The sequence below is a fragment of the Mauremys reevesii genome, linkage group 11 (assembly GCF_016161935.1).
Source record: "Mauremys reevesii isolate NIE-2019 linkage group 11, ASM1616193v1, whole genome shotgun sequence".
NCBI classification, from domain to species: Eukaryota; Metazoa; Chordata; order Testudines; family Geoemydidae; genus Mauremys; species Mauremys reevesii.
The window spans coordinates 35,242-60,818 of NC_052633.1; the positions used below are offsets into that span (position 1 = coordinate 35,242).

General features: G+C 54.2%; 1 protein-coding gene across 5 annotated transcripts in view; it reads left to right on the plus strand.

Moving 5' to 3' along the window:
• ITGB2 (integrin subunit beta 2) overlaps positions 1 to 25,577 on the plus strand; it is a 58,080-nt gene that overhangs the window by 5,035 nt on the left and 27,468 nt on the right. Inside the window, exons 1-2 of one of the 5 annotated variants that reach the window (XM_039494438.1) lie at positions 2,727 to 2,887; positions 24,648 to 24,708. In XM_039494438.1, the coding sequence (XP_039350372.1) occupies positions 2,885 to 2,887; positions 24,648 to 24,708 (64 nt within the window). In that variant the 5' untranslated portion in view covers positions 2,727 to 2,884. Of the gene's footprint in view, positions 1 to 2,726; positions 2,888 to 8,756; positions 8,826 to 21,776; positions 21,961 to 24,647; positions 24,709 to 25,577 lie in introns of those variants that run through there. The other 4 variants (XM_039494440.1, XM_039494442.1, XM_039494439.1 and 1 more) reach the window with 4 other exon arrangements.

The window sequence follows — 25,577 nt, forward strand, 5'->3', positions numbered from 1 at the left end:
AGTTTGAGGACCCCTGTTCTATGTGAAAGAACGTATTTATGTCTCCCCAGGCCTCCGACAGTCGAAGCTCTGCAAGCCTGTCACAGCTCCCCCCGGCCGGGCATTTCAGCTATACCAAGACCCAGCAGCTTGCCTTGCATGTGAGCCATAATACAGACCTATATTGCCCCCCCCCGTAACACCTGTGCCCATGCAGGGCCCCACACGACAAACCCCTCGGACTTCTGCAGCCCCTTGAGGTACCATCCAGCCCCGGGGCAGTCATCAGCCTCAATTTCATAGAGGAACTACCCAAATCCAACGGATTTATGGTCGTCCTGACCACACTAGACCACTTCTCCAAGATGACCCACTTTGTTCCCTGCACCAGCCTTCCCCGCTCTGAGGAAACTGCCCATCTCTGGGTGGACCACGTCATTCATCTTAATAGTCTTCCAGAGAGCATCATGGCCCACAATTCATGTAACACTTCTGGCAGGAGGCCCTCCGAATATTAGCAGTTTGCTCCAGCCCCTCATCCACCTACCACCTCCAGACAAATGGATGAATGGAGAGAATGCACCAAATTCCGGAACAGTGCCCATGGTGCTAGATTAATTGTCACTAGAGCGCTTGTTCCTCTCCACTACCCGCGGCAGAGTTTGTGTGCAATAGATTTAGCGTGTGGAGGATGAGGTGTTTCTCCAGGAGATACGGGGCTGCAATTGATGGCAACTTGATTCCAAACTCATATTTTCCTATGCCAATGACTAGAAATGATCATTTAACTCAGTGTGATGCATTTTTAGCACTGAGCAATGCAAGGGTTAGGCTATGGTATCCACAGCTCATGCTGTTCAGTAACCCACGGGGATTTGGCTAAGGGGTAAGGGAAGGCAGGTGTTTCCCTAGCTGCCTTTAAGGACACCTCCAGTTCCTCCCAGGGCCAGGTGGAAAGCCAATGCCTTTATGCACCCACATTTGTCCAAGCACATGATTGGTGCTGGATAACTAGTAAGGCGACATCTGCCAGGTTTAATGCCGAGAACTGTAGCTTTCCATGCTGCAGAGAATTCTTTGGTATCATGGTGGCCTCGGCCTGGCTGCATCAGAGATTTTCTCATGGTGATCTAGCAACATTTTGTTTCAAGTCTGACTCTGTGGTAATCTCCTTCCTCATTGCAGAAAGCACAGAAGCCTTCTCTGTCTGTCCCTCAGGCCGTGCCTCTAGCTCCGTCCTGTTGGGGGGACACGGGAGGCAGGCTTTTCTCTCCCTGCTTGGGTCTCGGGTCTCCCATCTGATCGCACACAGTGCCGGGTTCTTCCCGCACGCTGCCCAGGCTCCTGTCTCCCCCCAGGACTACCAGATAGCAGGATATTTTGTGCCGCTCTGCTCTATGCACTCGCCCCATCGCTCTGGGCGCCCTGCAAGTGGAGTAGCTCTAAGGTATTTACACCGATAACTGCGCCCATCGCCAGCTTTCGGGAGCCTGTCAACTTCATTGCCCACGGGGCTCCCCCTTCTCAACCCAGCCTTCCGCATCCCCCTAGGCCTTCAGCCCACTCCTCCCCCGCTCCACCCCAGGGAGATCCTGGGGAACCTCTGCCTCACAGCCTGCCCTGCACATGGCTACCCCCTGGCTCTTGTTGACTTAGGAAGGGAGGGAGAAGGTACATTTCAAAGCCAGGGAGCCTTCACCAGGCATTGTGAGTGCCCCAGCCTAGCCAGTACAAAGGGGGGAAGGCACCTGGCAATGTGCCCAGCGTAGGGGCCCTCTGGAAGCTGCCAAGGGAGAGCGGGAGAGTGGTGGGGGCATGTCCGGGCCGGCCCAGCGGTAAGAGGAGGTGTGGCCAAGGCACTCCCAATCCCTGACTGTTCAGGATGCTGCAAGGCCAACAGGGCAAAAGTTAGGGAAGCCCCCAGCACTATCTCAGCCGGCTCCAGGGCCTCAGCCTGTCCACGCAGCCCCAGCACTGGGGAGGTGTCAGCTGCCTCCCCGTGGCCCCTGCTGCCAGTCCCCACCCACTGATGGGCTGTCAGCACAGCCCTCGTGGCAAACGTCTCTCAGTGCCTGGGACCTGGGTCCGGGAGGGCTTTACGAGTGAAACCCGGCCTCTCCGGCCTCACCTGGGAGCCAGGGCAGCGCCCGGTGGGATATGATCAGGTCGTGTATTGAAACTGCTGTTACATTTCCACGTGATCCCTTTCCCTGTGGAAGGGTTTCCTGGTCCTGCCTGCAGGCTCTGGGATTCTGTGGGGACGCGGCAGTTCTAATGTGCCTCCTGTCTCTGGGCTTACCTGCCAGTGCAGAGGTGGATTCATGACCACACTTACTCCTCTGCTGGGCCTGGTTGGGGAGGGCACTGCAGAGGGTGGCGGTGCCCTGCACCCGTTCATTACCCCTGCAATTACCGGGTACGACCAGGTACGAGCTAAACATACAGTCGCCAAGGGAAGCACGTGCTGCCCCGAGGAGCTGCCAGGGTGAAGCGGTGTCTCGGGGGAGATGGAGGCCCTTCCCTGCCAGCACCAGGTGATACAGCCCTGAGAGGCATGTTAAGTTTGGTGAAACTTCCCAAGGGGCAGAACTGAGCCCCAGGCCAAGGAACTGACTGCTACCCCCCACCGCAACCCCCAAGCTACTAGACACAGTGCTAGAGGCGTTCAAACGCAGCTATTCGGTACTTTCAGAAAACCTCCGGCCCCACCCACACCCAACTCTTCACTTCCTCCCTGTTCCACACAGGCTGCCTATATATCAGTGGTAGGGAGAAAAAAGCAGCAGAGCGTGTTGCAAAGATCCCCAGCAAGTGATTGCTCCTCACTGCGGAACTTCACACCCAACAACTTATTTCACAACAGCCTGCAAGCAGCTGGGCGGGAGCCAAGGAGAAGACTTGATGTATGGTAAAAACAATTCTTTCCTGGTGCTTCCATTCCTTTGCAGGGTGAGCTGCTCTGCCCAGCTGGATTTTCCCAGTGAATTGCTTGCTGCACAGTAGCATATTGCTTGGGTTACACTCCGCTCTTTCCAGGAAGGGTCCGCGTTCTCCTGAGGTGTGTTCCAGTCAGCTCGGAACAGTCTGTCGGGGGAGCCTAAGTTCAGTTCTCTGCTCTGCCTCAGGTGTCCTGGGTGGCCTTGGGCAGCGCTCTCTGGGCCTCACGTCCCCACCCGTGCTGGGGGAGCTACAGCACTGCCCTGCGTCCCAGGGGTGTGCCGAGGAGACAGAAAGCTCAGGTGCTACAGAGACCGAGCCTTATCGTCCACTGCCGTCGGGATGGGGGTAGCCCCTTTCTAAAGTTGAGCTCTGGCTCTTGAATGTGCTCGGTTTCAGAGGGGGAGACAAGCATGGGATTGTTGGCGATTGATAGGCAGGATTTGGGCCCAGCACTATTGCTCTGTCCCTGGGGGTGTAAAGCAGGACAGGGTGGATGTAAAATGCCACCGTTCTGGTCTGATAACCCCCCCTTGGCACTCAGTCTGCGTTGGTGCACATGGCTGCCCAGGAACAAGGCAGTGGGGGATGGGAGCCTCAATCTGTGCACACGGACAGAACAGTGTATGTTAGTGCCTAGTGTGTGTTAGGACAGGGAAACGCATCGGTCACTCAGAAAATGGCCAAGATGATAGGGGTTTGCCAGCAGGTTGGTTACATGCTGGAGCTGATGGTCTTCAGCATGCTTTGCGATTGCTCCTGTGAAGTAACAATCTATGATAGACACGGCTGGTGAGCTCTGATCTGATTTCTGTGCGTTCTAACTCTAGCTATGCCTACAAGCTAAAAGGAGAAATTTGCCAGTTGTCTGGACTCTCGGTTTTAGTTTCCACTGGAGTATTTGCAAATGCTGATTCTTCCTGTCTGTACAGGGCAATGTGTCTGAATAGTGTCTAGCATTTCAGCGTGCCCTCTCGCTGGGCCTGCCCTTGCGTTCGTTACAAACCCAGATGCAGATATGAACAAAGCCAACACACTCAGTAATGAACCCTAGTGGAGCTGGGAGCCAACCCCAGATCATCAGAGAGCCGGACAGTCCACAGGCTGCCCCAGGATCAGACTGCAGCTTCGTGCTCTGAACAATGACAGGCTCAATGTCACCTTCAACGTGTGGCTCCCCAGCGAGGTTCTGTGCAGCCCGGGCAGGAGCCAAGGGGGAGCACACGCAGCCCACCCACCCAGGGAGAGGCCCCAGTCTGGCCTTGGTGTGCCGATAGGTAGCTGCAGGCTTTACTCCTGCTTTCTGCCTGGCAGGCTGGGAATGCCCTCTGCTTGCTTTGTTCATTTGTTTGAAGAGAGGCTCCGGGACACATGTAACTACCTCGGAAGTGCTGCCCGGCTGGAGCCATCTGCTAAGCCAGGGCTCCTTTGCACTGTGGGCTCGGGCCTGCCCAGGCGACGGAAGGTAGCAGAGCTAGGCAAGGAGATGGGTCGCCTGCTCTTTGCTGTCTTTGCTCCTCCATGCGACACCCAGTGACACCGCTAACAGTTGTGGTTAATACAGAACCAAAGATGTGTCGGGCCTGGGGCCGGCGCACAGGCAGTGTCAAGCTAGGCTGTTCGGGAAGGCACAGCCGACTCCTGCCTTGGTGTGACACCGCTAACCGTTGTGGTTAATACAGAACCAAAGATGTGTCGGGCCTGGGGCCGGAGCATGGGCGGCATCAAGCTAGGCTGTTTGGGAAGGCACAGCCGACTCCTGCCTTGGTGTGACACCGCTAACCGTTGTGGTTAATACAGAACCAAAGATGTGTCGGGCCTGGGGCCGGAGCATGGGCGGCATCAAGCTAGGCTGTTTGGGAAGGCACAGCCGACCCCTGCCTACAATACCCGCCACCCATGATCACATGGCCCAGGGAGAGAAAGGGAGCAATGGGAGGAGAGCTACACAAGACAGGGGCAGGATTATGGCAGGTCATTTCCATTGGGAGTCAGTGTTGTGTGTGTCATGGGAATGCAGGTCGAATCAATAGCCTTTATTTTACCATCACTGTTGTTTTGCCCCACTTCATAGTAGTCAAAATCCCATAAACCACCTTCTGCTCCCCAGGACAGACTCAGAGCCAAATTTGGAAACATTTGCAGAGGAATCGTACTGAGACTCAAACACACGTGAGAAGAGCCTAGCTGTCATGGTTTTTGCCATAGCAGTCACATCCTGCCTTAGTCATGAAGGCACTTGGTTTTGTTTGTTTCATCTCTATTTTTATTCCAGTTTCTTTTACACTGCATACCAGTACAAAACATAACATTGCTGAGAGCATCTTCTACTTTCAAAGTGAAAAACATGTTCAGAGTCCTTGATCACCAGATTGTGATCATCTAGTCTGATTTCCTGTATAACTACAGGCCAGAGAATGTCACCCAGTGATTTGCCAATACATTATTGTGGAGCTAAAATGCATTTTTTAGAAAGACATCTCATCTCAATTTAAAGAAGCCAGGTGGTGAAAATCCATCACAAATCTCGTGGCGCTGTTCGAACGCTTAATTCCCCTCACTGCTAAAACTTTTCTCTTTATTTCCAGTTTGAATTTGTCTGAGTTTAATTTCCAGCCATAGCCCCTCATTCTGCCTTTGTCTCCCAGACTAAAGAGCCCTCTGGTATCAGACAGCTTTCCTCTGTGGAGGTACCTGCAGATGCTGGTCAAGTCACCTCTTCGCCTTCTCTCAGATATGCTCAAAAGGTTGCGCTCCTTTATTCTCTCGCCATAAAAGCAGGTTTTCCATCTCCCAATCTTATGTGAGTCTCTCTTCTAAACCCTCTCCAACTGTTCGATACCCTTCCTGAAATGTGGACACCAGTAGCCATCACACCAGTGCCAAATACAGAGGCAATACCAAATCCCTGCTCCTACTTGCTAGTCCGCTGTTAATACATCAAAAGATCACTTAAGATCAGTTCAATTCATTTAAATTCAGTGAGGTTTTATCAGTACCGCAATCTATGCAAGTATTGTTAGGGTATCAAGGGGCAGCCGTGTTAGTCTGTATCCACAAAAACAACAAGGAGTCCGGTGGCACCTTAGAGACTAACAGATTTATTTGGGTATAAGCTTTCGTGGGTAAAAAACCTGCATCTGAAGAAGTGGGCTTTTTACCCACAAAAGCTTATGCCCAAATAAATCTGTTAGTCTTTAAGGTGCCACCGGCCCCCTCGTGGTTATTGTTAGGGTAGCCATTTTCTCCATGGCTCATGTGCAGTCAGTTCTTCATTAGGAATCACACGCCCTTCTCAGAGCTGCTGCTTTCCAGGAGGATGCCCCCCAGCCTCGCTGTGCGACCCGCTTCTTCGTTCTTTGCACTTGGCAGAAATGATTGCTCTGCCTAGCCCACTAGGAGTATACGGCTGAGCATTATTGCCCAGGCTGGCCCCGGAGAGGGTCAGTAACGTGCATGGAAGGGCAGGGTACTGCAGGGTAGTGATCTAGGTTAACGGACTGGAAGAAGGAAAAGCCTGGCTCTGCCCCCAACATACGGTGTGGTGTGCCTGTAGACCAGTCACCTCAGGAGATAATCTAGTCCAACCCCCTGCTCAAAGCAGGACCAATCCCCAAATTGCCACCTCAAGGGTTGAACTCACAGCCCTGGGGTAGCAGGCCAATGCTCAAACCACTGAGCTATCACACTCACCTCTGGGAGCCTGGGCTGGCCCTTGGTAGGCTGGGGTTAAGGATACCTTACGGGGAGGGGCTGCGGGGGTGAGTTCATCGGGTAAGAAGCTGAGGCAAACTGGAAGAGCCTGGGAACAGAACGCAGCCATTCCTGGCTTCCAGCTCTCCGCTCCGGCTGCTGGCTAAGGCAGCTCTCTCCTGCGTCCTGACAGCGCTGTGCTTTTCATACCCACAGAGCAGCCGCCTGCTCTCAAGTTACTTCAGGGGAAACCAGTGAGAAAGAACAAGCTGAGGGCTGGGGAAGAGCCCGGTGTGTGGCTGCCCCTGACTGCAGCCCAGATTGGCAGCTGGCTTGGGAGAGCCCACTGAAAGGGGCCCTTTCCAGAACACAACCCTGGCAGCGCCGTAGCTATACCCACCACAGAGCTGAGCTCCCCAGGGCTGCCAGGCCTCTGAAGACCACTAGGACCCATTGTGCCTATGTCGGCAGGGAATGGGAAGTGCCCCAAACCCTGAAGCAGGTTCCTGAAAGCCCGAGGCCTCAGCAAGCCCTCAGTAATCACACCAGGGGAAAGTCTTTAGGACAAGCTGTTGCTGAGATGAGGTGGCAAAAAAAAGCACTGCAAGAATTTCCAGAGTGTGACTGACAGCCCTCACCCCCGGCCAGAGATTCAAAAACCACCTTGCTCAGTTCCTTTCCAGTAAGACTTCTGAGGTCAAAAGGAACCTTCCCCTCTGGCTTCGGCAGCAATGGCAAACCTGGGCTTACGGTGGAAAGCTGGTTAGTGCGGCAGAGATGAGCGCCTGCCCCTAAGGAGTGGCCCGCTGGCTAACTTCAGGAAGGGAGGTCTGGTGTGGGACTTCAGCGACCCAGGGTCAATGCTTTGCCACGGGCTTCCTATCTGACCAGGGGCAAGGCACTTGGCCTCCGTTCCCCTCAGCAGAGTGGGGCTAATGCTCTGCCTCACAAGGGTGTTATGGGGAACAATGCAGTAAAGATTCTGAGGCCCTGCAGCACGGGGTGCCCCATAACTAGCTGTGCTAGAGAGAGGCACTGTGTATTGTCAGCAAGGAGTTAATAGGAACATTTCCAGTATTGCACAACTAAGCAAAAGGAGAAATGATACCAGCTTTCCCTTCCGTGTTACACGCCAGGAGATTTCATATCAAAATGCTGCAGTGTGGCTTCCAAAAGGCACTGAACCGTTCAGTCCAGATCTTCAAAGGTATTTAGGCTCTTAACTTCCATTGATTTCAAGTTAGGAGCCTAAACACCTTTAAGAATAAGGGTCTTGGCCCTTATGGCAGTAAGAGAAGCGCAGACTTGTTAATTGTACGTTGAAATCTCCCAATCAAACATGGAAACTCAGCAATGCCCCTAGGCTATGTCTGAGGAGAACCCCATGTGCTGGAGTTGTAACTGATGCAACCTAGGCATTCACGCCTTAACTCACAGGAGACACTGCACAACACAGTTCTTAGGATCCTGTCTTTGGGCTGGTGTGCTTGCAGGGGCCGAGCCGCGCTGGGTAACACTGGGAGAACAAATCCTGCCATTTTCTGGAGCAAGAAGCGTTTACAGGATTCAGTGCATGTGAAGCTGAAGTGATTCTGTATTTGGAAAGTGGAGAGTGAGAAAAATGTAACCTCCGGGATGGTCCTGGGATGGAACGTCTGCCCGATCAGTGTAAAGGGCCTGCTCCCCTCTCCTGGAGCACATGCAGCCAGCTAAAGCCTGGTGAGGGACTGATTCACTGCCGTCCCAGTGATTCACTGCTCCATCCCCTTGGAGAGAGAAAAACAGCCTTTCCTTGCCATAATCCCCAAGGGAGGGCAGCGACGGGAACCCAGCCTGCCCTTCCCTGGAGAGGACCCCCCGTGCCGTGGCCTCCACTCATGCAGGGAGTTTGGGGCACAGCAGGGGTGAACCTCTCTCAGTGCACCGCCAGCCAAGCCAGCCGTGTCTGTGCCGACTCTGGATCTGAGCTGCTCTGTGGTATAAATGTTGGTACGATGCGAGGCGGTGCAGAGAGCATGTGTGAGCCTGCACTTCACACCTCCTCAGAGTTTCTCAGGAGGAAGCTGCACGTCAGCACTCTGACAAAACCCCCTTTTCGTAACAAGAGCAATATTTCAGTGTTGGTTGTTTCTTTGACCTAGCTCATCAAATGGTGCCTGCAGGGCTCAAGGGTTCGTAACTGGAGTCTGGCTGGTGGGGATCGCACTGAACAACAGGTACCTTGGAAATAGCTTCCAGCAGGGCTGTGACAGGGGAGCCCTGACTGACATGGCTCTGGAGTGAGGGTATTACTGCGGGTGGCTGGCCAGCCAGCCCTGTGTGCTAATCAGGGACAGGTATTCCCGATAAGGAGCTGCCAGCGGGAGAAGGTCCCCTGTAGGGAGGGGGAAGCTGGAGAGGAGGCCCTGGAAAAGGCCACGCCCCAGGCCACTAGATGGGAAGAGGCAGGCAAGGAGGAGGACGCCAGAGAAGAAGCCATGAGGGTCAGAGGTTTGAGGAGAGCTGGGCCTCCCTGGAGGCAGCATTCTATACAAAAAGCAGGGAAGAACTGTGCAGGGCCTGGGAGGGGGTGAAGCATCTGCAGAGAATTGAGCCCAAGAAGCGGGGCAGAAGTTTTGTTCTGTTTGCCGTGGACACTGGAGAGTGGAACCGAAGACAAGCCCAGGTGGGGCAGAAGCTCTTGTGTTTATTGCTTTTGATTTATGGGAGGTTGTTGGTTTGAAAGATGGGGGAATGGAAGTGAGTGTCACCGGTCTGGAGGGCCAGGTCACCCCACACTGGTGTCCCGAGGAGAGCTGTGAGGGCGTGCCTTTGGGACAGCGAGTCGGTGACGCTGCTGTTAGTCATGGAGGATAAGGCCAGACAGGACAACTCAGTGATCTAGTCTGACCTCCTGTGCAGCACAGGCCAGCACCCCCACACAAACCCAACCCGAACGTATGGGGAAGAAGTCATTAACCACAGAGATCTCCTCAATGCCACGAGGCAGTCTCTCTGGCAATGCTCACAGCCAGCTCTATTCCCCTGCAGGGAGGGAGGCTGAGAGATCTCTCTTCTCTTCTGCCAGGGCCCCTGAAAAGCTGCCTGCAGTGGGACCAGCCTGCGCGGTGTCTCCCCAAGTCAGTTCCTTCACCTTCCCCCAGAGCCGAAAGGATCCTGCCATGAGGAGCTTGTGTCTGACTTTGCAGAAAAGCCTGAGATCATGTTGTGATGCTGTACCCCACAATGCTTTGTGGGAATATGCCATAACTGGAATATGTTTTGTGCTGCCTGTGCCATGTAACATATCTCTGTAAAAGTTATGGTCTACTATAGCTATTCATCCTATTTGTACACATATATCATTTTGCACTTGAGGTTAAGAATATTGGCTATATACTTACTTAGAAATCAAGCAAGCTTTGTGAGGCATTTGGTCAGCTTCTTTAGGAAGGGGCAAAATCTGTCAGGGGATTGGTCCTGCTTTGAGCAGGGGGTTGGACTAGATGACTTCCTGAGGTCCCTTCCAACCCTGAGATTCTATGATTCTATGTGACTTGCCCAGGTAATCCAGATTGGAGCTGGACTTTGCATAAGAGTGAGGAGGGGGTCTCCACCCACAAGAGACAGTCTACTTAAACCCCTGGGAGACCCCTCCATTTTATCTTCAGTTGGCTAAAGAGGGAGCCTCTCCACCCCCGCAGGATACTTGGAAGAAACTGGAACAAAGGGTGTGAGTGATTGCTGGACCAGGCTAAAAAGAGATAAGTCTGTAAAAAGGGAGCATTCTGGAACTGGTGAGGATCTTATCTGGATTCAGTTTGGTTAGACATAGATTTGCACATTTTATTTTATTTTGCTTGGTGACTTACTTTGTTCCGTCTGTTACTACTTGGAACCACTTAAATCCTACTTTCTGTATTTCATAAAATCACTTTTTACTTATTAATTAACCCAGAGTATGTGTTAATACCTGGGGGAGCAAACAGCTGTGCATCTCTCTCTCTCAGTGTTATAGAAGGCGAACAATATATGAGTTTACCCTGCATAAGCTTTATACAGGGTAAAAGGGATTTATTTGGGTTTAGACCCCATTGGGAGTTGGGCATCTGAGTGCTAAAGACAAGCACACTTCTGGGAGCTGCTTTCAGGCAAACCTGGAGCCAGGGGCGGCTCTAGACATTTTGCCGCCCCAAGCACGGAGGGTCTGCTCGTCCCACAGCTTCGGCAGACCTCCCGCAGGCGTGACCAGCGGACCCTCCGCAGGCAAGCCGCCGAAGGCAGCCTGCCTGCCACCCTAGTGACGACCGGCAGAGCGCCCCCCGCGGCTTGCCGCCCCAGGCACGTGCTTGGAGCTCTGGTGCCTGGAGCCGCCCCTCCTGCAGTAATTCAGACCCTGGGTCTGCGTTGGAGCAGACGGGAGTGTCTGTCTCAGCAAGACAGGGTGCTGGAGTCCTGAGCTGGCAGGGAAGACAGGAGCAGAGGTAGTCGTGGCACATCGGGTGGCAGCTCCCAGGGGGGGTTCTGTGATCCAACCCGTCACACGCGTATCACAGCATCAGTGTCTCACTGGAACTGGAGGAGAGCAGAATGGAGTGGGAACCTGGCCCAGTCTCTGAAAGGGAGGCACTAATGCTGTGGGAAGATCCCCGCCCCAGTGAGAGTCGGGATCCTTGGCTCACTGCTGACAGATGGGGCTATAAGGGCCAAGCTGCTGCCAACTTATGTCTGACCCTTGCTCAAGAAACGTGGTTCTGCATCAGCAGGGTGCAATGTAAGACATGCAGGCATGGCCCTAACACAATGGGCCTCAGCCTTTCCAGACAACTGGAACCCTGTCAGGAGGCTGATTTGTCTTGTGTACCCCAAGTCACCCCTACTTAAAATCTACTTGCTTACAAAATCAGCCATAACAATACAAAAGTGCCCCAGCACATTGTTACTGGCGGATGGCTTCCTTTCCCGTTTTTACCATGTAATTATAAAATAAATCAACTGCACTACAAAGACTGTACTTACATTTCAGCATGTCGTACACAGAGCAGTATAAAGAAGTCATTGTCTGTATGAACTTTGCATTTGCACTGACTTCACTAGTGCTTTTTCTGTAGCCTGTTGTAAAACTAGGCAAATATCTAGCTGAGTTGATGTACCCCCGGAAGGCCTGTGTGTGCCCCCCACGTACCCCTGGTGGAGAACCACTGCCCTAACTGTGGCTGTGAGGTAGAAAACCAGTTGAGTCAGGCAGTGCTCCTGGGGCACACCCCTGCGGCTAGGGGAAGTGGCTGTCAGGGCACTTCAGAACTGGGAATGCCAATGCCATTACTGCCGCACTGGCTCCTGACAGTGAACAGCAGAGCAAGTCATCCCTCCCTCCCCCACCCCGATAACGAGTTGGTGGGTAGGCGAGGGAACACGAGCAGCAGCATCTGGGGTGTGGTTGTGGGGGAGGAAGGAAGGAAAGGTCTGGAGGAGCCAAGTTGACTGCTCTAAACTGACCCCCTCTGCAGCTGTCTGTGGGTTGTGGCAGGGCTGTCAGCTCGCTCAGCGTGGCGGGCGCTCAGCTGACGACTGCACTCGATTCCCAGGCTAGCTTTTATAACATAAAATGAGCTGAAAATGGCTTTCAGACCAGAAACAACAGCTGAAAATCAGCCAGGCTCCTGGGAGGGGGAGCAGGGGCCACACAGCCCAGGGAATCTCTTCAGATTTTAGAGAAGAGATACTGACAATGGGTGAAAGGCGCTGTGGCGCAGAGGGCCCCGCACCAGGCCAACACCCCATAGAGCCCACTGACCCTCAAAATGGGCTCAAAGCAACCTGCAAAGGGTTGTAAATAAACTGGGCTTGGCACCATTTTTGCTTCTTTATGATGGAGAAGGAGCCTGAATTTTTTAAACTCTGTTTGTTCTTTACCTCAGAAGTGGCTGGTGTGCCAATGTGAAGACTTTTGGGGCACCTCAGGGATGCCTGGCAGCTCTTAACACCCCCGCTGTAGGGCAGTGGGCATTGAATCTTCGACCAAGGCTTCCTTTATCCTACATGCTAGTTAGTCCTTGGCATTCACTGGGTGCTCAGGAGGAGAGAACGCAGACAGCCCTGAGTCCCCCCTGAGCTCAGCTTACATGTCGGTGCGCTCCAGTGAGGCCTAGACAGGACATGAATTCCTGATAACCCACCAGCAGAAAAGAAAAGGCCTCATCCATTTTCGGAGCGAGCACGTGCCCAGTTTGGTTCTTTTGCAGGCCCTGGTTCTTGCCCTCTGCTCAGGGCTGAATTTCACCCAGTCCCGGGGAAAAGAGCTTATAACTCTTCCTTCACCGCTCTCGCTAGCCCTCTGCTAACAACTCTTGTTCACAATGATCCATCCCCTGTGGCACCCCCACCTCAGAAAGCCAAGCCTGGTAGCACTGAGCTATGCCAGGGTGTGTAGGAATAATGAAAGGAGCCAGGCATTTCTGTGCACCTCCAGCATACACCAGTGCCCCATGACTGTGTCCAGAACCGGGGGGGGGGGGGGCGTTCCCCAGCTACTCCAGCTTCCCCCCTGTGAGAAAACCTCAGTGCACACAAAGAGGGAATTTCCGCCCATTCGGGGGGCAAAGCAGCTGCCTTTAACATTTGAAAGGTTTTCAAGCCTGTGGAACAAGCTCCAGAGAACCCAGTGAAATTGCCTCGCGCGAACGAAGCCGGCTGCTTCTCAGGGAGTGCTCTAACCAACTGCCAGCCTGTGTAAGCTGCAGGCTATCTGGGGAAGGCTCCTTGGGTCTCTGAAAAACTGGCTGCATTGGTGCTGTTCCCCATTCATCTCACACAGGCCCTGCCCTACTACCAGGCACGGATAAAAGGCCTTTGGAAATATTGCTTTCCATGGAGTGACTTTTTCTCTTTTCGGCCACGAATTTGATATGGCTGATTTCCCTAGGTTTTCTTTGGAAACAACAGGGGCGAGTTCAGTACGAGGAAGGAGCACATCACATGGTGGGGGAGTCAGATGGGAAGGGGCTGGACTCCAGTGATAAGTTTCCAGCCACGCCGCCTCTGCTTTGTCTGTATCCCTCAGGGAGAGTCGAGGCCCTCAGCAAGCTACTTGTTATGTCTAGGTAAGGGCTACAGTGGCCTTCCTGGTACAGCCCCTGCAGTGATGCTGTGTAATGCTGCACACCCTAGTGAGAGACATCTCTCATCACTGCGAAACTGGGCAGGAGAGAACTTCTGTGAACAACGAATCTCTTCCCTTCTGCAACTTCAGCCACTTCTGTCAAATCCCTGAACCGGGGGTATTGCAATCCTGGCTGTGTGGCAATCGACTGTGTTCTAACCCATTCTGCCCACTCGCTAGCTCAAGGCTCCTCAGATGTTTACGGTGTGACTCATAGTGTAGTCGCCTAGCCAATGTCCCCTCCATTCCCAACCACAGAGACCATCTGCCTTCCCAGCTGAGACCACATCACTTCTCTGTAACAACCTACATGGGACAATAATCCTGGCAACGCTTTTCGAGGTTGGTTGGTTGGTTGGTTTGTTTAGCTTTTTAAGATGTAATTTAACAGCTGGAAACAAAGAGAAGAGCAAGACTGTGTAAGCAGGCAGGTCATCAGCAAGTGGTCTGTGGGTAGGGTTACCATACGTCTGGGTTTTCCCAGACATTGCTTCTTTTTTGATTCGCATCCTCTGACCCGGCGTTTTTTTCAAATACAGTAGAACCTCGGAGTTCCAAACCCCTCGGGAATGGAGGTTGTTCGTAACTCTGAACAAAACGTAATGGTTGTTCTTTCAAAAGTTTACAACTGAACAGTAACTCAATACAGCTTTGAAACTTTACTATGCAGAAGAAAAATGCTGCTTTCCTTTGATCCCTTCATTTTTTTTAGCAGTTTACGTTAACCCAGCACTGTACCGTGTTTGCTTTTTGGTTTTTTGGTCTCTGCTGCGGCCTGATTGCGTAATTCCAGTTCCAGCTGAGGTGTGTGGCTGGCTGGACAGTTCGTAACTCTGAGGTTCTTCCGCAAGAGGCAATGTTCATGAGCAGAGGTTGCAGCTCAGAAAGAGCAGCAACTGGGCCACCTCCCAACTGGCCCCTTCCCTGCAGCCACATCCCCTGGCAGCTGCTGGATCCCGCCCACCTAGGCCCCCGCTCCCAGCACTAGGGAAGGGGAGAGTCCTGCAGAGAGGCGATGACAGACAGCTGGTGCTGTGTCCTGAGTCTGCTTCAGCTGCCCTGCCTCCGTGACAGGGAGTGACACTGCCCCCTACCTTGGGAGTGAGGCCCCAGGTACCCCCTCTAGCACCCCACAAATACCCCCTCCAGCACCCCCCAGGTACCCCTCCCAGGACACTCACACACCCCTCCAGCACCCCCCAGGTACCGCTCCCAGGACACACGCACACCCCTCCAGCACCCCCCAGGTACCCCTCCCAGGAGACACACACACCGCTCCAGCACCCCCCAGAAACCCCTCCCAGGACACTCACACACCGCTCCAGTACCCCAAAACCCCTCCCAGTACACCCTCCTCCAGCACTCCCCAGGACACACACACCGCTCCAGCACCCCTCCCAGGACACTCACACACCTCCAGCACCCCAGGTACCCCTCCCAGCACACTCACACACCCCTCCAGCACCCCAGAAACCCCTCCCAGGACACACGCACACCGCTCCAGCACCTCACAGTTACCACTCCCAGGACACTCACACACCTCCAGCACCCCACAGGTACCACTCCCAGGACACTCACACACCCCTCCAGCACCCCACAAATACCCCCTCCCAGTACACCCCCCCTCCAGCACCCCCCAGGTACCGCTCCCAGGACACACACACACCCCTCCAGCACCCCCCAGGTACCCCTCCCAGGACACACACACACCACTCCAGCACCCCCCAGGTACCCCTCCCAGGACACTCACACACCCCTCCAGCACCCCCCGGGTACCCCTCCCAGGAAGAGGTGAAAGTAAGCCGGTGCGGTCCAGTACGGTGTGCTGGCAAGAGCCAGTACACTGTGCTGGACCGCATCGGCTTCCACGGCGGGGATTGAAAGGGCTCAGATCTCCCCGCCGCTGCGGGCAGCCCAGAGCCCTTTGAATCCCGGCCATGGCTCTGGCGGCTGGGCTGGGGCCAGGATTTAACAGGCTCAGGGCTCCCCTCAGCAGCAGGAGCTCTGGGCCCTTTAAATCCCTGCCCCAAACCCACAAAGCTCGGGGTTCCCCCCAGCGGCCGGAGCCCCAGGCCCCGGGAGGCTCCCAGCCACCTTTTCAGCTGGGAGCCCCTGGTTGATTTAAAGGCCCTGGGGCTCCCAGCCACAGCTGGTGCCCCAGAGCCTTTAAATCTTGAGAGGCCCCGCCCCTTCCAGATGAGGCCACGCCCCCCTCAGGACTCCGGCAGTACCAGTAAGTCCTGTAAATTACTTTCATCCCTGCTCCCAGGACACTCACACACCCCTCCAGCACCTCTCAGGTACCGCTCCCAAGACACACACACGTACCCTGCCAGCATCCCCCAGGTACCCCTTCCAGGACACACACACACCCCTCCAGCACCCCCAGCTGTACCCCCTCTCCCCCCCCCCACAGTATCCTCTTTTGGGGAACTGAAGCATAGTAACCCTGGCCTGCGGGAACCAAGGGAGGGAACTACTCTGGGATGTTTCAAGGGCACCCCCCCCCATGCCATGTAAGCAGCTACGTACTACTGACGCTAGGGCCTTGAGAGCAGACTCTGCCCTTCACCTCTGCCACAACTGGTGGCTTTCGCTTTTTTTGTTTGCCTCTGTTCTGGTTGTGCCTCTTTGGTTGCTGCCCTGAGGCTTTGCAGGAGGGTGAGTGTCACACAAGCCCTCCCCCCGCTGCACACTCCCCAGGCTGCTGGGTTTGGGTGCCAGCAGGCCAGACCTGTGTGACCCTGAGCTTCCCACACTCTGAGTAGGTTGCCATAGCCTCTCTGGTGGGGCACAGGCTCTCTGTAACCCCTTCATAGAAGTGAGACCCTGCAGCCCAGCTGCCCTCCGCCCCCAGGACAAGTGCTGCCCCCCCAAGCCTCGCAGTAGCTTAGCACATAACCCTTTCCCAGAGCTCCAAGCTTGGGAGCACTCCAGGTTTTCAGTTCACCTCTTCAGGGACACATGAGCATGGAAGGAGACAGACATGGAAGCTTTGTAGGGGTTCCCCCAAACCAATCACAAGATATATACAGCTCTAGACAAATCCATACATGCCTACACACATTTCCCCACCTCAGAAACCTCACCCCTCTTGGATTGTTTTTGGGCTGGGGTCAGGATCCCCCTGAGGAATCCAGGATCCACCTCCTGCACATGCCTTCTCCTCCAATAATGGCCTCTCTCTCCTGTTTAGCTAGTTTCCTTTTTCCTCAGCTGGTCCTGCAGTTAAACAAGACCCCTCTACTCCCAAAGCATGCCCCTCGCCTCAGCTCTCCTGCCCAAGCTCCCTGTATGTGAGTCCCTCTGAGTTTCCCCTTAGTCTCAGTGGCTTTCACCTGATCTCTTTGTTCTGCTTCAGGGGAAATTCCACTGCTCTAAGCCCCAGGCATGCACACAGCTGGAGGTCCCTGGGCTTCAGCCATCCCACTGGCCTAAGGTGCTCCATTGTCCCTGGTGGGGGAGACAAATAGGCATAGGGGTAACTCCGCTTACACTGAGGCATTCAATGCTACATAATTTCATAACATCAACCAGAATTCCCAAGTTGTACACAGACAGCTTTCCCTCCGAGGCCTGCAGTGTTTTATCATAGCCAAACCGCCTTGCTGGAGTGCCATTACTAGATAAGGCTGATAGAACTGTCAATAACAATGCTGAAAAGGCAGTACATATTTGTATTTGGAAGGCAGCTGGCTGCCACATTTGCAGCATACCGTCAGAATGGAATGCCTTCTATTCCGACAGAAGCTACAAATGTTAACCTGCACTGCTAAAGTCAACCTTTGTCAGTCAGCAGGACTGAGTAACTGGCACCAAAGAGTTTTAAAACAATTAACTGAGGAGTTCTCTGGGCCACTGATGTTGATGTTTGTTCAACATCTTTATTAATGATCTGGATGATGGGATGGATTGCACCCTCAGCAAGTTCGCAGGTGACACTTAGATGGGGGAAGAGGTAGATATGCTGGAGGGTAGGGATAGGGTCCAGAGTGACCTAGACAAATTGGAGGATTGGGCCAAAAGAAATCTGATGAGGTTCAACAAGGACAAGTGCAGAGTTCTGTTCTTAGGACAGAAGAATCCCAGGCACTGCTACAGGCTGGGGACCGACTGGCTAAGGTCAGTTCTGCAGAAAAGGACCTGGGGATTATAGTGGACAAGAAGCTGGATATGAGTCATCAATGTGCCCTTGTTGCCAAGAAGGCTAATGGCATATTGGGCTGCATTAGTACGAGTATTGCCAGCAGATCAAGGGAAGTGATTATTTCCCTCTATTCGGCACTGGTGGGGCCACATCTGGAGTATTGTGTCCAGTTTTGGGCCCCACACTACAAAAAGGATGTGGAAAAACTGGAGAGAGTCCAGCCAAGGGCAACAAAAATGATTAGGGGGCTGGGGCACAGGGCACTGGGATGAGGAGAGGCTCAGGGAACTGGTCTTATTTAGTCTGCAGAAGAGAAGAATGAGGAGGGATTTGATAGCTGCTTTCAACTACCTGAAAGGGGGTTCCAAAGAGGATGGATCTAGACTGTTCTCAGTGGTGGCAGATAACAGAACAAGGAGCAATGGTCTCAAGTTGCAGTGGGGGAGGTCTAGGTTGGATATTAGGAAACACTATTTCACTAGTAGGGTGGTGAAGAACTGGAATGGGTTCCCTAGGGAGGTAGTGGAATCTCCTTCCTTAGAGGTTTTTAAGGTCAGGCTTGACAAAGCCCTGGCTGGGATGATTTAGTTGGGTTTGGTCCTGCTTTGAGCAGGGGGTTGGACTAGATGACCTCCTGAGGTCCCTTCTAACCCTGAGATTCTATGATTCTGATTCAACAACTAACACATCTTGGAAGACTGTGTAAATTCCAGGGGACTGAAAAAAGCTAGTGTTATGCCAGGAAGACCTGGGCAACTATAAGTCGATTAACCTGACATGGATCCTGAGCAAAGTCTGCAACAATAACACATTAAAGGGCGGCAGCATCACTAATGACAGTGTGAGTTTATGGGAAATAGGACTTGTGAAATGAACTTGATATTATTCTTGATGAGATTAAATTGACCTTGGGAGGTGCTGTATTCCCCATTACATGAAGGCTTTAAATCCAGCTGAGACACCTTTCTAAGGGCTGGTCGACGCCGGACGCTTTCCTGAGTTCCGGAGTTCGACTATCGTCGCCTGATGAGACGACGCTGAGCTCGAAGAACGAAGCGCGCGTTTCAACTCTCGTACCACACGCAGCTGGAGTTAGCACGACCTCGAGCCGCGGAGTTCGGTTCCGCGCGGCGCGGCGACTGGGTCGTAGGTTCAAACTAGGTAGCCAATTCAGCCACGCACTTTCATGTAGCTGAATTTGCGTACCCTAGTTCGACCCCCATTCTTAGTGTAGACCTGCCCTTAGAGAGAAACTGTAGTTCAGCCACAAGTGATTGAACTGGGTGACATTCTCTGGCTTGTGTTATCCAGGAGGTGAGATGAGATGAGCCTGAAAATCTCTGAAAGCTTTCCCTGGGGTGAGGTACTGTCCCACAGCTGCATTGTCCCAAGCAGTGAATGGAGGGGCTATGTCTGGGATGTGGTGGGTTTTTTATCCTTTGAAATCTCTGGGCATCTTTCTAAAAGACACATTCTAGTTCTACCCTAAGTCATGGCCTGTTATTCAGCAGGTCAGGCCAGAATGGTCCCTTCCAGTCTTAAAATCAGGCAAAACAAATTAGGCATCAGACCAGTCACATGGTATCCTGCAAAACTCCCTTCACCTGTGATGGGAAATGCCATTTATTTAGCTTACCCCTTGACTTTGAATCTTTCCCCAGGCACCCCAGACTTAATCACCCCCTAAGCAGCCTAGAGAGGAAGGCTGCACTGGTTCGAAGAGGATGCACTGCCATTGATTGTGTAACTGTTTATCTGCATTTCTATCACACTTTATCTAACACCTTATGTCTGTTGATAAGTTTTAAAAAAAAGTCACTACGTCCTGAACCGGGCTCTTTGTAGCAAGTGTGTTTACTGCTCTGGCCTAAGCGCCTTTGAAAGAGTTTGTTTATTTGCTCCTTTCTTGTATCAGAGCTGCAAATTTTGGACATTTCATTTGAGAGAGAAATTGTCCTTGTGTTTCAAGGGGAAAATCACTCACTTGTACTATGCAGGCGTTTAAAGATATTTCAAACCTATTTTCCTGGTAACGCTAAAAAGGGCGACACTCATGTTCCTTTATTTTCTTTGTTCCTTTTTCTTTACCTGATTCCCCTTTCCGTGCTCCCTCGCAGCAGCCAGCACTGTCGGGCCACGCTGGCCACGTCTACAACAGGGAGCTGCAGCGGGCTGGAAAATGCTGCCCAGCGCTGCTGTACGTGCTCAAGCCCTGGGTTAACACATTGAGGGTCGGCTAAACTGAGTTCTACTAACCCTGGGCTTGCACTGCAGAGTACACAGACCCAGCGGGACCCAGCCCAGCCCACCCTGCTCCAGGCTGGCTGTAGCGCTGCCTCGGATGCCAGGCTTCCATACAGAGCCCCTCGCCTGCACGCAGAACTAGGAAAAACCCGGAGAATTGAAGTGATAGGTCAAAATTTTAACACAGATTTCACAGACCCCTCGAACTAGCACTCTGTTAAAACACAGTTTTGCCTTAGTGTAGACAAAGACGGCCATGTTTAGACCCTCTGAGCTGGTCTTGGTGAACGCCAGGAGCCCAGCTAACATTTTTTTAAATACAGCTCACTCCCATCTAGACTAGGTGCTAAGTCCGGCTTACCAATGTTCAGACATTTTCTATCGTGGTGCATTTCCCAGACATGGCCTATGACGTTATCCTGTCTGATCTGGTTGGGAACAGTCATTTTACCTGAAATGCTGCTGAACACGATTTAGCCATCTGAATAGCCCGGGGTGATGGGGGTGTGGAGGCAGCGGGGGCCAGGGCAATGGGGTATTGGGGGACTGGGGGGAACCATCAGGGACCAGGGGAGACAGGTAGGGGACCAGGAGGAGGCAGCGAGGGCCAGGGTGCCGATACACAAGTTTGCCCAGGGTGCCATTTTCTCTAAGCCCAGCCCGTGGCAAGGCTGGCCTTAAGGATGGGTGATTTGGACAAGCACCCAGGGTGCCATGGTCGGGGGGGCGCCATGGTCACCAGGAAGTTGCCGGTGGCAGTGGTAGCGATTGGGGGCCCTGCCATTGTGCCCCCCACTAGCAGCAGTTATCACTCACCTATGGCTTTATCTCTGTTTTTCTTGTATTCATTGCTGACTTGGATGCCTCCTTACTTGTCCTCACTTAACATCGATCTCACCGTAGTGAACACACTTGTTCTAGCTAATCCTGGTTGAATTGAACCGTCTGGGAGACTCCATTTGGGGTAACAGGATATGTGCCTATCACTTCTAGTAATTAAATGATGGACTGTCTACAAGCTCGTATGTGCAGAAGGGGGCTGGGTGGTGCAGGACGTACGTTTCTGGGGAAAGCTAAGACTGGGGTGTGTTGGGGTCACCCTGCAGTATAACCCAGGTGGGTTGCAGCACCCACAGACATAGCTGGGAGGCTGGGAGCAGTCCGGGACTGGGGGCTACAGCAGCAAAGCTGTGTAAAGGGCCCCCCAAGTCAGGGGGCGGGGGACACAGCTAGTCACTGCTCTGCATTGTACCTGCTATGTCACAATGGCACCAGGGGAAGACTTTAGAGAGGAGAAAGGAGTGATGGGGGGAGGGGAGTTCCCCCAGCTCCTTGACAGCTGCACCGCAGTCAGCACCTGGGTTTCTGTGTCAGCTTACACAGCCCTGGTAGCCACTCCCTTCGGCCCCAGTGCGCCCTTCTGCTGAGAGCAGCGCGGCTTGGCTCGGGCCCTGCTGCCGGCTGGCTCGGGAGAGAAACTCCCCTTTACCTCAGGGAAGGGCTGCCTCCCCCTGCCAGCCCAGCCAGGGAGCTTAGAAATTCTCAGCTCATGTCTGTGGCTAGAGGCCCACAAGCCGGGCGCTCGGCAGGACCTCAGGGCAGGAAGTTACAGGCTTTGGGCGCTGTGGGGGCCCCGGAGCAGAGAGGAACCATTCTGCCACGTGACCCCCGCTGCGTCCACAACCACAAAGACAAACCCAGCCTCTCCCACCCTGTGAACAGAGCAGGGCCTGGACCTGCTTGGAGGTCTGCTCAGCGCAGCCGGCGGATGTGGCTTTGCTTACAGGTCCGTGGCTGCAGAGGGATGTGCTGAGGGCAGGTCTGTGCAGCTGGATTTTATTTTCTGTTTTCACTGCTCACGAGTGGCTTCCCCAGCCACAGGGCCCTCCCCTGGGTCGCAGCCCGGGGCACTCTTGGGGAGGCTCGTGGCTGCGCCCAGAGGTGGCAGCAGCTGACGGCGTTGCTGTGTGGGGTGGCAGCTCACACAGCATTTGCAGAAGTGCTCCGGGGCGTGCAAGCTGCCAGCAGCAGGGCTAGGCCAGGCGGGGCCGGGGGACAGGGGCCGGCAGCAGCCCCTCGCTGGCTGCTCCAGTTTACTCTTGTTTTACGTGACACCTTCAGGGAAGGAAGAAGTAGAGAGCCCAGAATAGCCTACACCCAGTTACAGTTAAAGTGCAGCCCCCCAAGCTGCCCTATTCTCCACCTACCAGCCTGCGGGGGGCAGCTTGGGGCTTCTGCCTGCAACGCCCAGGTGTTAGCGCCGCACGGAGAGGCAGCTGCAAATGCAGCGGGTGTCCCTGCAGCTCCCAGCCGTTTGCTGCTGCCTCTTCCCACGGCTGCAGCTCCCAGCTCATTGGCACCAGCAGCTGCTGTGCAGGGAGGGGGCCCTGTGGCGTGTCTGAGCAGGGTCAGCAAACCCTGGCAAAAACGTGACCCCACGTGCCGTCCCTGGGGTTGCATCTGGCTTCATCCCAGCAGGGAGGGGGTCGTGGGGCTTCAGCCCCCCCGGGGCGTGCCTGCCAGGGCTCAGGGCTTCAGCAGGAGCGGGGCTGACGTTTGGCCACCCCTGGCCTATAGGGTAGGTGCTGGGAAAGGCCAGAGGAGGTGGAGGGCTGAGAGGGACTGGGGTCTGGGATGCCAGGGGAAGGGGAGGAGCTGGGGGCACATACTGAGCTGAGGCTACAGGGTCCCACCTAAATCAGCTGGATCTGCACCTCCTGTGACCAGCTGGGGAAGGGAGGCTGCAGTGTGGGAGGCTGGGAGATGCCCTGACCCTCCTACAGGCTCTGAATCTGAGGGGACCTTCTGCGACCACGCCGGGCCCAGGCCACCCAGAGATCCAGGCCCAGCCTGAGCCCACCCTGCCCCGTGGGATGTGCTGCCGGGGAGCTAGAGAGGCCAGGGGAGCCAGGTCCTCCATGCGGCACTCGGCGTCGTGGCCACTGGGCCCTTCCAAAGCCAGCCGCTGGCTCTGGGCGCCTAGAGGGCTCCCTAAACGCTCGGGCCGCTGAGCCACAGACCGCAGGGGCTAAGCCCCAGCTGCTCCGCGCGCAGGAATTCTGCACCACGGGGAAGCTCCTGCCTGTGCTGGGCAGTGTAGCTGGCGACCCCCTGGCGCCGCAGGGGCTGTGCTGCCTGCGGGCATCGGAGAGAGCCAGAGCTGCAGAGACAACTGCTGCCTGTGACACACAGCTGGAGCCCTCCCCCTGCCTTCACCCCGTGATACCCTGAGCCCGCGCCCCTGGCCAGTGGGGGTGTGGCAGGGGGTGGCTCAGCAGTGCTCACTCCCATGGCAGCTCGTCCTGGGGGGCACCTCTCTGGAAAGGGCTCAGTTCTGGACTCTGCATCACTGGGATTCGTCTAGGCCCCCATCAAACTCTGCCACCTCCCACTGCCCCCATCCAGCGGCGTGACACTCCCCAAGCCCTGTGGGTCTGGCACTCGCCCCAGCCTGCCGTTACGCCATGCGCCGTATCTAATCAAGAATAATATCAAGTTCATTTCACAAGTCCTATTTCCCATAAACAATTTACATGCACCGAACATGCACACCCCCCCAACCCTCCTACAGGCTCTGAGGGGATCTTCCCTGACTGCGCCAGGGAACCAGGAAACGGGCATGGGCAGCTCTGAGTCCCAGTGGCCGCTCCACCAGTGCCAAACCCCAGATGTGAACCCCTGTGGGAGCCCTGCTCCCACCAGCGCCTCAGCAGGCACCTCAATGGCTGCCACGGCCAGGGCTCTGCCCCTGCTCTGCCTGACGTCCCCCTCCTCAGCATTGGCTTACAGAGCAGCAGGAGCTCTCCAACGCCAGTCCTGCCCTTCCCGTGCGTCCAGGTGCTGGTGAGGTTCTGGGAGGCTCACTGGGTAGCTTGTGAAGTCTGGCCCTTAGTGCGGGATTTGGATGTGTCACATCCCTGTGTGAAGCCAAGTCAGCTCTGGCTCCCATGCAGAGCATGAAGGAACTGGGCTGTGGTCCACAGGACACCAGACCATCTCTCCCTCTTCCCCCTCCCTCTTTTCTTACCCCTGCTACATCCTTGCTCAGGGCTGTGCCTAAACCACAGCCAGGGATCCCAGAAGCACCGATGGGAGTTAGGAACACAAGTCTCGCTGACTTTCGGTGGGGTACTTGTGCTCCTGACTCCCTCTGGAGCTTTTGGAAACCCCACCCACGATCTGGCCCTTCGTGATTCCCGTTTAACTGTTAACACAGAAGTTACTCTGCTGTGTGGCTGGTTGGTGAAGGACTCGTACACAGCTGGGTCTCAGTGAGAGTGTCAGACCCGTTTACACTCTGTTCCCAGAGATCTAATCTGGGTTTGGCTTGCTCTGTTCTCTGATGCCCCGATTCGGCCTCCAGAATCCCCGTGGGTGCCAATATCATTGCAGCGGTGGCCTGGTTCAGTTGCAAGCGTTTCACACATGATCCCAAGGGCTTCCTCCGGGCAGCTCTCCTGGTGGGCTCTGCCCTGACATGTCATTGTGGTGCTTTTCATCTTGCAGGCGATGACTCGTTACTGCTGCCTCCTGCTGGCTGCGGCTGGGCTGCTGCTGGCGACTACAGGTGAGCTAGTACTTGTCTCCACTGCTTTGTTTGGCAGGCACAGTCACCCCCGAAGCATGTTAGTTACACAGTTAGTAACTCAAAGGCAGAGGAAAAAGAACCCCCAAGACGTAGCTTTCCAGGGAAGCATTTTGTTACCATGACGGTAGGGTCAGCACGTTGCATCCTACACATTGCTGTGGGCCCTTACTCAGCTGATGAGTCCTGGCACAGCCGGGAGCTCAGCGCCTGCCAGTGAAGGGCAAACCAATTCACAAAGACCTCTCTCTGTCTCTCTGTCTGGAGGTGCCTCACATGATCTGATGATCTCCATGCGCTGAATTGCAGAGACGTACATTAATTACCTTTAGCATACACCTTTGCCAGTCTCCTTCTGCTGAGACTATATGTAACACATTGCAAACCACCGAGAGGGTCTCATGCAGCTGTCATGTAAAAAGAATGAATTCCCTGCCACAGACACTGTTCCTCCTCCACCCCATGTGCTCCCAAATGATCTCTGCCCAAGGCTCGGGATGGACAATACCCACCTCCGAATCAGTGACTCATTTACACACCAATAGCTCATGAACCTTCAGGGCTAGAATCTGTAGGCTCTCGTTTCTAGCCCTGGCAGATGACAAGGTCTCAGACCTTAGAGCTGTGACTCCATGACTGGAAACGAGCTATTTTAGATCATTTTCAGAGGTTTCCAAAACACAGTCATTATAATTTTTCTCTTCGTCTGAGGCCAGTGCTGTTGGACTCCCGGTAACGACATGAGGCTGGGCTTATGGACAAGGGAAATAGAGCCAATTACTTAAATTTTACTAAATTTTTTTTATCAAAAGCTTCCTTTTGAGCATCTTGCACAAACAGAGTTTGTGACT